Source organism: Protopterus annectens, chromosome 4.part1 (genome assembly GCF_019279795.1).
Source record: "Protopterus annectens isolate FY-2018-M chromosome 4.part1, PAN1.0, whole genome shotgun sequence".
NCBI classification, from domain to species: Eukaryota; Metazoa; Chordata; order Ceratodontiformes; family Protopteridae; genus Protopterus; species Protopterus annectens.
The window spans coordinates 736,428,782-736,441,894 of NC_056734.1; the positions used below are offsets into that span (position 1 = coordinate 736,428,782).

The 13,113-nt window shown below is 42.4% G+C and overlaps 1 protein-coding gene across 1 annotated transcript in view; it reads left to right on the forward strand.

The window, feature by feature from the left end:
• GMPS (guanine monophosphate synthase) overlaps nt 1-13,113 on the forward strand; it is a 1,355,954-nt gene that overhangs the window by 609,018 nt on the left and 733,823 nt on the right. Inside the window, exon 6 of the mRNA XM_044070497.1 lies at nt 5,047-5,240. Coding sequence (XP_043926432.1) covers nt 5,047-5,240 — 194 coding nt within the window. The remainder of the gene's footprint in view (nt 1-5,046; nt 5,241-13,113) is intronic.

Below are 13,113 nucleotides of genomic sequence, written 5' to 3' on the forward strand. Positions count from 1 at the left end.
CTCCACCCAAGGATTAGCCGCACTGGCGTAAGGACATGGCTGTGGATGTGATCATGGTGGCGGCTGCCACAAAGAAGGAAATCTCCAGGAGCAATTCTTTGGTTCATATACTGAACAGAGAATATTGGGCTTTGGACTGGCTAGAGAAGTGCTGTTATGCCTCATTGCCATTCTCATTGAGGCACTTAACTACCTTTTCCACTTGACAAGGCTTCGGAGTGACTTTGTGGCTGAAGTGTTAAGAGGTATTAAGACTCACCGTAGGTTCAGAAGACGCTGGAGACTCAGTTGTCTCCTCTTTATAGTCTATTGCCAATGTTTCCATGAGGCTCATTTTGAATGCAGCCGATGCATTGCCATGTGACACCACGCTTGGATGCAGCTTTTTGGACTGCTTCAGGGCATCTTTTGTTAACACCACTTTTCGATGTCTCTTGCTTGTTTGGGCATAAGATTAAAAGATATTCTTAGTAGAAATGCACAAGATGGGAAGAGTTTGTCCACCATAGAAGTACGTTTTGTTATCCCTCAGGAATCAGGAGGGGGCAAACATTTCTTTAGAAAATTTCAGCAGTCTTCCCAGGATGCTTCACCTGTGGCATCCACCAATGCCTGAGGGGGGACCATAATGAAAACGGTCTGCAAAATAAGGGCTTTTGTGGAGCCTTGTCGAGTTGGCCCTTTCAGCGATCTTGAATGGTTGCCTGACTGTGCTCCTCTGGAGGCAGTCAGGGGTTAGTTGGTTCTTCATCTAGAAGCTTGTGAGACAATCACCTCAGATGCATGGGTGTCAGAGAGTCATATCCAGTGGGTATGCCATTCCCTTTTTAGAAATGCCAAATTTAGTTCGCAGACATCTTCCAGACATTGTGTCCTGTCCGAGACAGCTGGCAGTGGTAGAGATTTAAAAGTTGATGGCCGATCGAATCACCCAAGAGGTCCCACCAAACCAACAAGGATCTGGGGTCTGCTCAAGGTTCTTTTTGGTACCAAAAAAGAACAAGTTCCTCGGGCTTATTTTTGACTTCATCAAACTGAAAACATTTATGAAACAGACCATATTCCAGATGGTCATGGTGCAGCCAGTCCTCTTGTCTGTTGATGAAAGACGACTGGATGTGCTTGTTAGACCTCAAGGATGCCCAGCATCATTATCAAGATGGAGAGGCTTTCCAGGGAGTTCTTGCTCTTCTGGCTGGGGGACAGTCATTATCGGTTCAGAGCCAAGCTATTCGGTCTCACCTCCGCACTCCTGGTGTTGTCAAGGGTATGGCAGTGGTGGCAGCCTGGCTTCAGCTGCAGGGATTTCAGGTCTTTCCTTACCCGTAAGATTGGCTCCCTACTGCCCCCATGAGAGCTTCTGTAGTCAAGGCCTAGGACACCTTATTCCACTTGTATAATCATTTGAGGATAACTGTCAACTATCTAAAGTTAAGTCTACAGCCTGTCCAGACATTCAAGTTTATAGGCTCCCACTTTGATTCTATCTCTGAAATTGCCAAGCTTTAAAGCCATTGCTCTTTGATTCCAGGCAATATCTGTTTTTACCCTTGGAAAGCCTCCATCTCATGCATTTCCCAAAACTTTTGGGACACATGGCAGTCTCAAGAGGGTTGATTCCCTTAGTGACGTTCCACATGAGGGCTGTGCTCTGAACACTCATAGTTCAGTGGTCTTATTTGACTCATCCAGTAGACTTTCCCATCAGACTGTCAAAAGTATGTCATGATCAAATTCAGTGGTTACGTTTGCCTTTAGTGACCAGTGGAAGACCTTTTGTTCCTCCCGAGCCTTTAGCCATGGTTACCATAGATGCCTCCTTTCTTGGGTGGGTGGGGCTCATTTCAAAGGGAGGATGGTTCAAGGGTCCTGGTCTTCTGTGGGGCCGATGTTCACATCAATGTCTTGGAGATGAGGGTGGTCCTCCTCGCATTGCAGACCTTTCAGGATGTCCTCCCCAGCAGTGTACTTTTGATCCACATGGACAATTTTTCCATTGCCTGGTGTCTGGACATGCAGGTGGGAACATATTTTTTGTCTTTATTGTTGAAAGGCTGTGAGTGTTTGACAATGGCAATCTCATCTCTGTGGTTTATGATTGCAGTGCACATCCCGGGGAGTCCCTCTTCCTCACAAGTTGTCTCTGAATCTGAGAGTTGCAGATCAGATCTTTTAGCACTGGGACACTCCATGTTGTGACCTTTTTGCTTACTACTTCAATACCAAATACAACGGCTATTATGCCTTAGTCCTTCCTGAGGGGCAGTCACCCCAAAATGCTCTTTTGTATGCTTGACCCCTTGTATCTCCTATGTGTATATCCTCCTGTTCCCAAATTGTCCAATTTCTTCAGAAGGCATCCCTTTGCAGAGCAACAGTGATCTCATACCTTCCTTCTAATGTGGTTCCTCTTTCTGTGGCTTCTTCTGCAGTACAACCTCAACCCAATTGAACTGCATGGTTTCTCCAGTTCCCTTGATGGCCAGGAATCTCAAGCTTTCTGACAGTGCTGTGCATATTTTGTCCTTGTCCCAAGGGCTATCTACTAAGAAAGTAGTGTACTCTAGTAAACGGAAGCACTTTGCAGTATGATCGAATGTCAAGTCTTTTAGCCTTTTTCTTTATCCTTAGTCAATTTTAGATTTTCTTGCTGAGTTGTTTAATTCAGTTTTAGTTTTTCTAAGATCAAAGTACAACTGGTAGCCATTTCTAATTTTCATGCCGGTAGAGATAATGTCCCCTTGGCTGCTCTGAAAATTTCCACGGTGTTTCTCAAAGGAGCATTTCTTTTGCACCTTCCAGTTCTGGATCCCGTCCCTCCTTGGAATTTACCTTTCTTGTTGCTAGTCCTTGCAGGTCCTGCTTTTGAACCTTCTGCTACATCAGACCTAAAATTATCTTAGAAAACCTTCTTTCTGGTGGCTATTACCTTGGCCAGGAGAGTATCTGTGCTACAGGCTCTGGATTCTGCTCCTCATTATTTGGTGTTTACAATAATCCTCCTTTTCTCCCCAAGGTAGCCACTAAGAGTAATTTGAATAGGTTTGTTCACCTTCCTGTGTGTTATCCTAATTTCTCAAACAAGGATGTATACTTCTTGCATTGCTTGGGTGTGTGTATACAGTTGAGATTTTACCTGGACAGGACAAAAACCCTTTAGAAAATCCAGTCAGCTGTTTGTGTCCTTTTCTAAATCGTACTTGGGTAGACCTACTTCTAAAGTGATGTTATCCAAGTGGCTGTCGGACTGTATTTCCTTTACTGGCACCTTGAGAGACCAGACTTTGCTTGATGAATCTAATGGTCACTTCATTAGAACTACAGCTTTGTTTTCTGCTGCTTTTTTAGATGATGATTGTGCAGCAGCTACATGAGTGGCCCATCACACCTTTGTACAAGCTGGACATTCAGCAAAGGCCCAGGGCTTCTTTTGGCTCCACCACGTTGTGTAATATCCTTCAGTAGATCCTTTCAGGGATTTTTCTGTGGCTGGAGACTCTGTCCTGCAAGTAGAAGCCAGACGGAGAGCAAATTTGTGTGGTGCATAAGCTGAGCAGAATTAGGGTATATCCTCTCGAAGGGAAATTAGATCAGGTGGTCTTCCAAGATTTGCTCCATCTGTGGGGAGTTCCTGAATTAGACCCGTTTGCCTCCTATCTGAACAATCAGCTCTAAAAGGTTTTGCTCCAAGATGCCATGCAAGAAGGCTTGGTATACAGATGTCTTTTCCTTTTCTTGGTCAGGAATGTTTCTGCATGCTTTTCCACCCTTTCCACTGTTATCCAAGATACTTCTGAAGATTCAGAAGGAATCCTAGCATTCCAGTTATACCACCGACATACTGACATCCAGGTGAGACAGCATCCACCTGTCCAGTAGAGGAAGGAAAAACTAAAATCAGTCCAATTGTCAGGCCTTCAGTGTTCACAGTTGCAGTAGTGATAACTCTTCAAACGTCTGTGTTTGTGATGAGTTCCTAATGCAGCTGTACTTAATCTGAATTTAGAATCTGAATTTAGAATTGCATGAAAAGCTGTAAAGGCTGTTGCTTGCAGAATGACATCATGTACAGCACAAGTTGTAGACTTCCAGCTGTATCATGTTAGTGCCCAGTATCCATAAATTAATGTAATGAAGTGCTGAGGCCATGGAATATTTCACTTTTCTGGTGATAACCTCTCCCCTTCATTTGCCTTTAGGGATTCGTGGCTCTGAAAGTAAAACTGAAAGTGGTGGACAGATGCCTTTAGCTGTTCTTAGCAGCACTGCAGTAGGAAACCAGTGCATAATTCTTTGCATACAGGGTACCCTCTGCTAAGTTACATGGTCCATAACCTCACATAGGTGTAGCTAACTAAAGAATAGGAAGAATACAGATTTTTCGTGGAGTTGGGTCAGGTGCTGCACTGACCACTGCTGTTCTTTTAATGTGTTCGGCAGTTCACAGGCAGTTGAGAAATAACATTTTCATCCTCCGCACACCTCACCACCTCACCCATCACAGATTTTGGAATGTTATATTTATGTGACATTCACGTGATAACATTTTATTTTTGTTACTGCTATAATTGCCCCTGGTAGTGGTGATTGCAGAACTGACAGAGCAGTCTTGCTGGTCTGCACATACTATGTTTATAGGCCATAAGTGCTCTCATTATGTGCTGTCAGAGACCGTTTTTCTGTTTTTGGAAAAGCAGTTCTGTGTGGATTTTAGACTGCAGAAGTATTTTTGCTGATCATAGCAATATTGTTTGTTGTAAAGTTATTCCGGATCGAATAAATTATTTTCCATTGGGTGTATATTTACACTGCAGTTATATTTATTTGCTTTATTCTGATATTCATGCTTTATTTTTCTTGTCAGTTGTTAACACTTGTTTTCTCCATACTGATGTATTAATATGTGATTTTATTTTTAGATTGTTGAAAGAGTGCAGATAAACAGTTTTTACCACAGCAAAAGTCAGTGTACGTTTTCCTTATAGTTCCATGTTTATCATGAAGGAGAAGAGTTTGACATGTTCTTACTTTTTACTGTTTTCAAAGGAATAGCAAATGAGTCTAAGAAACTTTATGGAGTACAGTTCCATCCAGAAGTTGATCTGACGGAAAGTGGAAGGGTGATTCTGAAAAATTTTCTTTTTGATATTGCGGGCTGCAGTGATACGTTCACGGTGCAGAGTAGAGAGAAAGAGTGCATCAGAGAGATCAAAGAGAAAGTTGGCAATCAGAAAGTTCTGGTAAGTAAAGACTTGTATGGGGAGGGTGATTGTACCCAGTATTTGAACTGCGTCAGACTTTGGAAAATGTGTACAGCATGCTTATCTGTAACATGTAGCAGTCTAAAGGACTGATGAAGCAGTTTAAAAATTGTCTACAGATGCTAGAAATGTGACAGAATTTGATCAGACTGGCACGCTTATAGAATGTGAAATGATCCACCGCTAATCCTCAGCATGGATCCAACAAGTGCATCTCAAAACTGATGGCTCAAGTGCGCACATACACTTATACCCAATATATTTCTCATAATATTTACTGTAGCAGCAGTGACTCTCTTGTTTTCCTGCCTGCAGGAAACCCCAGCAGCTGCCCTTAAGAGTTTTGTCTTCCCAAGTAGACTTTATGGTAGTGTTAGTATAAGAAAGACAGTGGCCAGCAACATCTTCTGTTCATTCTTTTCTGCAGTTCACAGAACACTGTGTACACTACTTTATGCCATCAGTCCGGAAGTTCAGATTGCTTCTAGAGCTTAGATAAGTATTCTGTGTGGGAACATTTTATCTGTTGTATTGTGCTTATTGTACAGTAGCTTGTATTAGCCATTGTCAGGGCAATGTGTCTGATTCTGAAAAAGAGAAAGCAAACAAGTCTTATTGATTGCCTGAAGCAAATCCCACATAAAGATTTTTGTACTAGGTGTCTATTCTGCTTAGGTCCAGAGCACGATATGCCTTGTTGTCCCCATTGTGCTCATTTCCGTCCTTGGATGATCAAGCAAAGGGCTAAGCCTCTCTGAGACTATTGAACATTGATGAGAGCTCAAGATTGGTCTCAGACTACTGTAGCTCTGATCACATCCACCGCTGGTCTCCCACCCAAAATGGAAGGAAAAAAAAAAAGAAAGCACCTGAAAGGAAAGCACTTTGTGAGGTCTGTGGGGATTCCTTCAGTGCCAGAAGGTCTGTATAGACACAAGTGCACTGGTGTTGATGAGGCGCTTTTGCGGTCACTCTGTCAAGTGTCTGTGCTGCTGTTGCCTCTGGGATGTCTCTGCCAGAGATTACCAAGCTTTTGGATAATGGTATGTCCTCATGGGCCAAATCCACCCTTTTGCCAGTTGTTCCTCAGTTGATTCTGGGGTCTCTCCATGGATGTGGTGTTCCAACATCCAAATCCTGTGTAGCAAAGAGGAGAAAGTTAATGAGCAAGCAGACTATATCAAAATGACCATCAAGCTCCATTTCAGTTTCCTACTGTTTTCATGTCAAGACTGTACCTGGACATTTTAAGACCCATTCTGTTAGCATTCCCTGACAGACATGATGCATTACAATGGACTTTTGCAATGAAGTTCTGTAATGCTACTCAGCAGAAAGTCATTGCATCCAGATATGCGTGCCTTTCTGGAGTGGTCAATACAATCCATCCTGGAAGCAGCTATTTGGTCATCTGTCCATATCTTTTCCAAGCATTACAGTTTAGGTTTTGCATACAGGACATGCTTTGACAGGATGCTCATGACAAGTGTGCATATTGCTTGAGGGCTGCCCACTTCAATTTCTCTGCAGGTGCTGTTATCGCCAAGTCTGCCCTGTGGCCAGCTGTGTATTTGTATATAATTGTATATTTATATATGTGTATTTTGTATGTAATTATAACCAGTCTGCATGCTGTGGAAGTCTTAAGATTCATTACTGCAGCAGTAAGTATTATGATGAATATAGGACAACTGTGTAGAAATGTATTGTAATTGTAAATGCTTCAGTATATTCACTGTCCTTTTCAGATTGATTCCTTGGATATCCTGAGGTTGAGGTGGATATCCTAATCTACCTCAACCTCAATTTCTTCATGAGGCACTTTCTACCTGAATTTAGCCCTAGAATCTGAGGGAGGTCTTTAGTATAGACCATTCCCCTGAGGACTAATTTCACATGAGTGGTCTGTGCAAGTCATGGCAAGAAGTAGCTGAAAACTGTGCTAGACAACATCCTTCTTATACTGCTACCTGCTTGAGGAAAGACTCCACCAGGCCTGATGGGGTTAAATACAGAGCTCTGGCAGTCAGAATGGCCATCAGGTCTTTTATGTGACAGTAAGTCCCAAGAATCATTACTGTAATAGTAGATATACCTTAAACATCTATATTTATGTCCCTGACACATACGCACTTTCTTATGCTTGCACAGTTTATCAGCAATTGATGAGAATTTAAAAACATTTTTTGTTTTTGTAGGAGCAAGCCCTCCTGCACAAACTGTGTATGTTGAGGGGTGGTTTTTTTTCCCTCCTACCTCCCTTACTTTATCATTCTCACTATGAGGTCACTGCAGCACAGAGAAAGAGCTGTTTGAATCCCTTAATAAAATATCTGTCTCATTCTCTCTCCTGGATGCTGTACTTTTTTGTAGATTGGAAAAATAGAATAGAAATCAAGAAGTAGGATATCGGTCCTTTAGGGAGTGAGCAACGAAACAGGAGCACTTACTCCATCAAGCATGAATGCTCGAGTATCTGATATGAGCAATTTGGCATCAAGCACCAGTGTGGAGCCACTCACCACTACATTCTGAGAGCGATTACAAGGAGAACATCATACTGCATCTGCAGGGAGAGTGTGTGTGTGTGTGTGTGTGTGTGTGTGTGTGTGTGTGTGTGTGTGTGTGTGTGTGTGTGTGTGTGTGTGTGTGTGTGTGTGTGTGTGTCTATCTGACTAATTTACCATGTTACTTGATTTAGAGCCTGAAGAGCACAGATCCACCCACTTTTTTGCTTTGCAGTGATCTTTAGAGCTGAGTAAATGGATTGCATTGAGCTGCACCATTGAGAACTGTCTGAACACAGTGCTCTTATTCATAACATAAGAGTGAGTGAAACTCTAATGTGTTCCTTCAGTATGAGATAGGAGTGTGCATCTGTGCTTTGTTTTTTAGGTTTCTTAATTGTGTTTAGCTGTATTTATTGTATTATTGTTTAACACAGTATTACAGAATAACTGGAATTTTTTGGCATCTTCTTGTCAAAGATGACATTTTTTCTGTTCCATTTTGACAGAGCTTAACTAGAGATGAAAAGATGCAACAGAGTCGGGCAACTTGGTTGAATTTAGTGTACTGAATTAGTAGCACTGGTAGTAAACAAATTAAAAAAAAAGTTTATGATGCTGCCATAATGAAGAACTCCCCTGTGAGCAATTGGGTTGTGGCTTTGGTGATTTCCTGTTTTTAGTAGTTTGCTTAAAGTGGATGCATTGCTTTTCTGCTGAGTAGCATTACAGAACTTCATTGCAAAAGTCACTTGTAATACATCATGTTTGTCAGGGAATGATAAATAGTGCAAACTGGAACCAAAACATCACTCATATAAAACCGGAAAGGTGACTAAACAAGAAATAAGCAAAAGCACTAGTGCACCGTTCGTGCAGTATGCAAATTACAGGAAGCAATCTTTAAATTCTTCCAAGTTTATATTTAGTTATTTTCAAATTTTCATGGGCCGAGAGGTGACCGAGAAGGGTCATCATTGAGGCAGCCACTAGGAGTGGTTCAAAGTTTTTCTGTTTTTTCCTGACCCTAACCCTACATGCACCTAGTGAGGCAACAGGGAGCATTGAAAACTGAGTTTGGCTTGGAGGATATCCATTCACTTCCGCAAGGGTCATTTTCTCAAACACCCCTGTCCCTGTGTCACAGGCAATGGTATGTGTGGTATTCAGTAGGGAGATTGTTCCACCCTGTGTGCTTCTGTGAGCTTGCCAAGTCTAACATCCCCCAAGAGAGAGAGCAGGCCTTGCCCTTTCGTCCCTACCCTGCATGGATTTCCCAATGCCAGGGACATTAATTGAACCCCTATCATCTGGGTTATGGTTAGGGCTCCACCTGTCTGTGCCATGGATTCAGACTTCAGGTTTTTACAGTATTTGATTCTTTAAGCATCTCTGCAGATTATTTTCAGAATGAGCAGTCATCCAAGCTATATTTCCTTGATCAATCTACCGTGCTAATCACTAGTCTTAATCATTTATTTTCTTTGGCGTGAGTTGCAGCTACCATTGTCACCTTTCCTTGTCGGCTGTCCTTTCTATAGGGCAAGCCAATATAGCCTTGAAATAGAGTAGCAAAATGGCATCACAACTGGAGAAGCAGTCCATAGTGAAATGTATATAGTTTCAAGTATGCAGGAATGCGTAATGAGCTGTGTGCATGCTTGTCATTTTGTGACTTGCCTGGCCCATTGCTTTGCACATGGTTATCACAGTTTGCATCCCACTGTGGTGTAGCATTTGCTCTGTACATTAGTAAATGCTAAGACTAACAAGTGCACATGTACTCATACCCATATAGAAGACATGTGCTTACATGTGTTTGCATGCTGCAAGTCCGTATATGAATGCCCCTAAGTATTCTTTCCGGTCATGAATGCATATGGTTAAAAGCAGGCTTGCTGTGTTTCCTAGGTAATATATTTTATGTATTGTTTGCATAGTCTTAGTGAACAGAACATTTTTGCTATGCCCTGTGCAGCTGCAGTGACTGCTTTTCCTACTCTCACTTGAGTGCTAGTTCCACTCTCCCACATGCCCTGGTACACAGCTCTCAGTGTATGTGCTTACCCTTGTGTTTTAGCCTTTGATTTTATTGTTCTGTCATCCTAGCAACTGTTTAGGTATTAAGAATCTGTCCCTGTTGTTCCCTCATTATCCTCATTTGATGTACCAAATATCACCCCCCTCCCCCCAATGATCATTATTTAGAAAACATCTCAGTGTTGTTTACTAATGTGTAAAATGCACACAGCCGCTCAATATACATCGTACATAGACTACCATGCCATGCATCCTCCTCCTGATTTTGGCTAGTACTCCTCATCTGACAGTACATTGTATACTGTAGATGTTCAAATGATCACTGCTGAAGTAGCAACTCCTTCCCTCCATTCCTTGTTTGGATTTTTAATATGCCAGGGTGTGCCGTAGATGTTTGAATGAGCTCTGCTGCAGTATTCATTCCTACCCACCATCACCCTTTTTGGTGCCTTAAAAATGTATAATGCTTTGAGCATATTCATTGTGTTGTGTTTAGGTGATATTTGTCATGCCATTAATATTATTCATGAGTCATGTACTGATTCTCAAGGGGCAAACATGTGCCACTAAATGCCTTCAGTCCAGAACACACCTTCATATACATTTAGTTCATTGGTCCTTCATGTTGAATGCCAGTCATGTAGTACGTGATCTGCATCAATCTCCCAAGGACAGGACAGTCTTTAGTCACTCACTGCTCCCCCCCCAGCAACTCCTCCAGCACCTGTGCTAGCCGAACTATGGACATCCAGGTCACAATAAAGGGTTCATGCTCTGTCTCTACCTGTGTTTTCTTCTGCCAAAGACCTGAGCAGAGATGAAAGCAAAGATGGAGAAAATGCAGTGAAAGGAAGATAACTAACCACTGTCGCTGTTCCCTTCTAGCAGAACAGTAATTAATTCAGTCCTCTGAGTGTATGGTGGATCTTGTGGTCTTGTGCATGGAGTACAGGTGTATGTTTTATATTAGGTATGTGAATCTCTCCAAACTTACTTTTGTTCTTAGAAAGAGCAAAGTCATAAGACTATGGCTGGTCTTTAGTCTGGAGTAAAAGTTTGAAGTGATAGTGTCTCCATGTCTGCTTGTGTGTTCCTTACCTTCTATTGCCACCTGATGTCTATTTGCACTTGTTTGTTCTTGGCTTCCATGTGCTACCCTGAATTAATTGTTAACAGAGTAAATACTTTCTCTTGGAGATCTGCCAGTGAGCACATGATTGATTCATCAACAATATCATCAGACATGATACCAACCACTTGTACACAGCATACTGAATGTGGTCAGTGCATTATACATTTCTGTGACACACAGACATTGTTTAGATATGGATCACTACTCAGGATCAGAAGGCTGCACAGCATGATAGCATATAGGCCATGTGTAGTGTTTGTGTGTGTGGGGGGTACATTCTCCATAACTTGACCAGGTCTGTTTCCTGGTACCTATCCTCTACTACTGTTTATCTCCAAGGCTATAACAGAAGATCAAAGAGGACAGGCCAGAAATGCTGCTCTTAGCATCCTCTTGGTCCAGGCAATGCATATTTTTCCTGACCCCTTTCACCTGAGCTTAGTAAGAACCGAACTGTTCTGTTGCCTTATGACATGGATCTCTTCACTCAGAACAAGAGATCACTTCTACATCTTGACTTATGAATTGTAAGGCTGACAGATGGGATGACTTAACTCTGTTTTCCAAGGACGTGTTTTCTATTTTGTGGGTAGTTAGCAAACCCAACCCAAGGAAATCTTACCTAGCTAAATGGAAAAGATTCTTCCTTTGGTGCCTAAAAAGAGGCCAGGAGCCAAATGTTCCACTTATATTCTTGTTGCTCACATACTTGTCAGACCTTTACAGAATAGGATTATGTTATGCCTCAGTTAAGGTGCATCAGCCATCTCAGCTTGTGTAATGTGCCCTGTGTCCCTTGTCAGTAAAGCAGATGTCCTGACTGAAATCACTGTTGCAGTATTCCAAACAGATGGGTTGTCACTGTTGATATCTGGCCAGGGAACCAAAGCCTAAACCTTCCCAGAAGCACATTTCTGAAGTATGACCTCCACTCACAAGTATAGGGTAGATGTAAGCAGATGTATGAGTGTAAATCCTCAGATCATCTCTGCACCAGCCTGAATGCAGGTCTTGCACCTGTCAGCCTGATCTTAACGTGGTTGTTTGAACAGTAAACCTTCCTGGATTCAGATAAGTGACCATTGGGGAACCTTCCTTCCTTGTTTAACTGTTTTGCTGTGATTTTGTAGATGTCTGCTAGAAGGGGTAAGTGTGAGTGTGGTAGGCAGATATCCTAGAAAGGCCTCCATGCTTGGTGTCTTTTCTGCCTAGGTGCAGGGCATTACAGCAAATGTTAATTTGCAATCCTTTGTACCCAAGGCATTGCATTTCAGTTTTTGTTGAACATATCCTTAGAGACCAAATGACTAAAGCGTTTGGCCCATTCTAATATGGAGGACCCCCTCCATACCGGATGTTCTTCCTGCTCAAAAAAAAGAAAACTCAAAAAGCCTAGGCCTGACACTCGAGTCTGCCCAGTCTTGACTCCAACATATCCACAGAGGTTACAGAACCAGCAGTACGTCTGGCTCTACCTCAGATGTTCTCTGTTACAACACTGTTGGAGGCCAGTATGGGGTCAGAGGGCCACATGTCCGAAGAGACTGCTATTGCAACTGAGAAGGGGGATCCTGAATCATTATCAGAAGGTATCCTGCAAATTTTTAGTTAGGGAAGAGATTCCTGGGAAACTGAGTTAAGTCAGTGGTCGGAACGACTTAGCTTTGTTCAGGCAGCTGTCACCCCAAATAAAGTGACAGAAAACTAAATGTTTCTTTTCCTCCCCCTTCTAGGGTGGAGTGGATGGACTTTTCTCAGGGCCTGTTCAAAGCCATTCTGGCTCTTAAATTCAGCTTCTCCACCCGCTCCACAGATGGCTATTGTGGAATTGTCATCTTCTCAAGAGGAGGAGGCCTCAGGTCATGATGACCATTCCTTACCTTACTCCTCGAATTCATTCTCTTGGCTAGGTTCCTTGAAATAAGGATTCCCTCTCTCTCATTTACCCTGTAGAGAAAGCATCCTTCTAAGAGACCATTTTAGATATGAAGAAAAATTTTGAGTTGGAGTCTAAGCAAATCTCTGAAGTCCAAAATATTTATTAGAGTCTTTTAGAGGTGAGTACTACAGCACCCTCCCTTCTCCCTTCAGTCCTGGAGGGCTTTTTTTGGATGCTTTAGCATCCATATCCACCTTTCCTAACTCTGTCTTCAGCTCCCAAAAGGCCGGACAG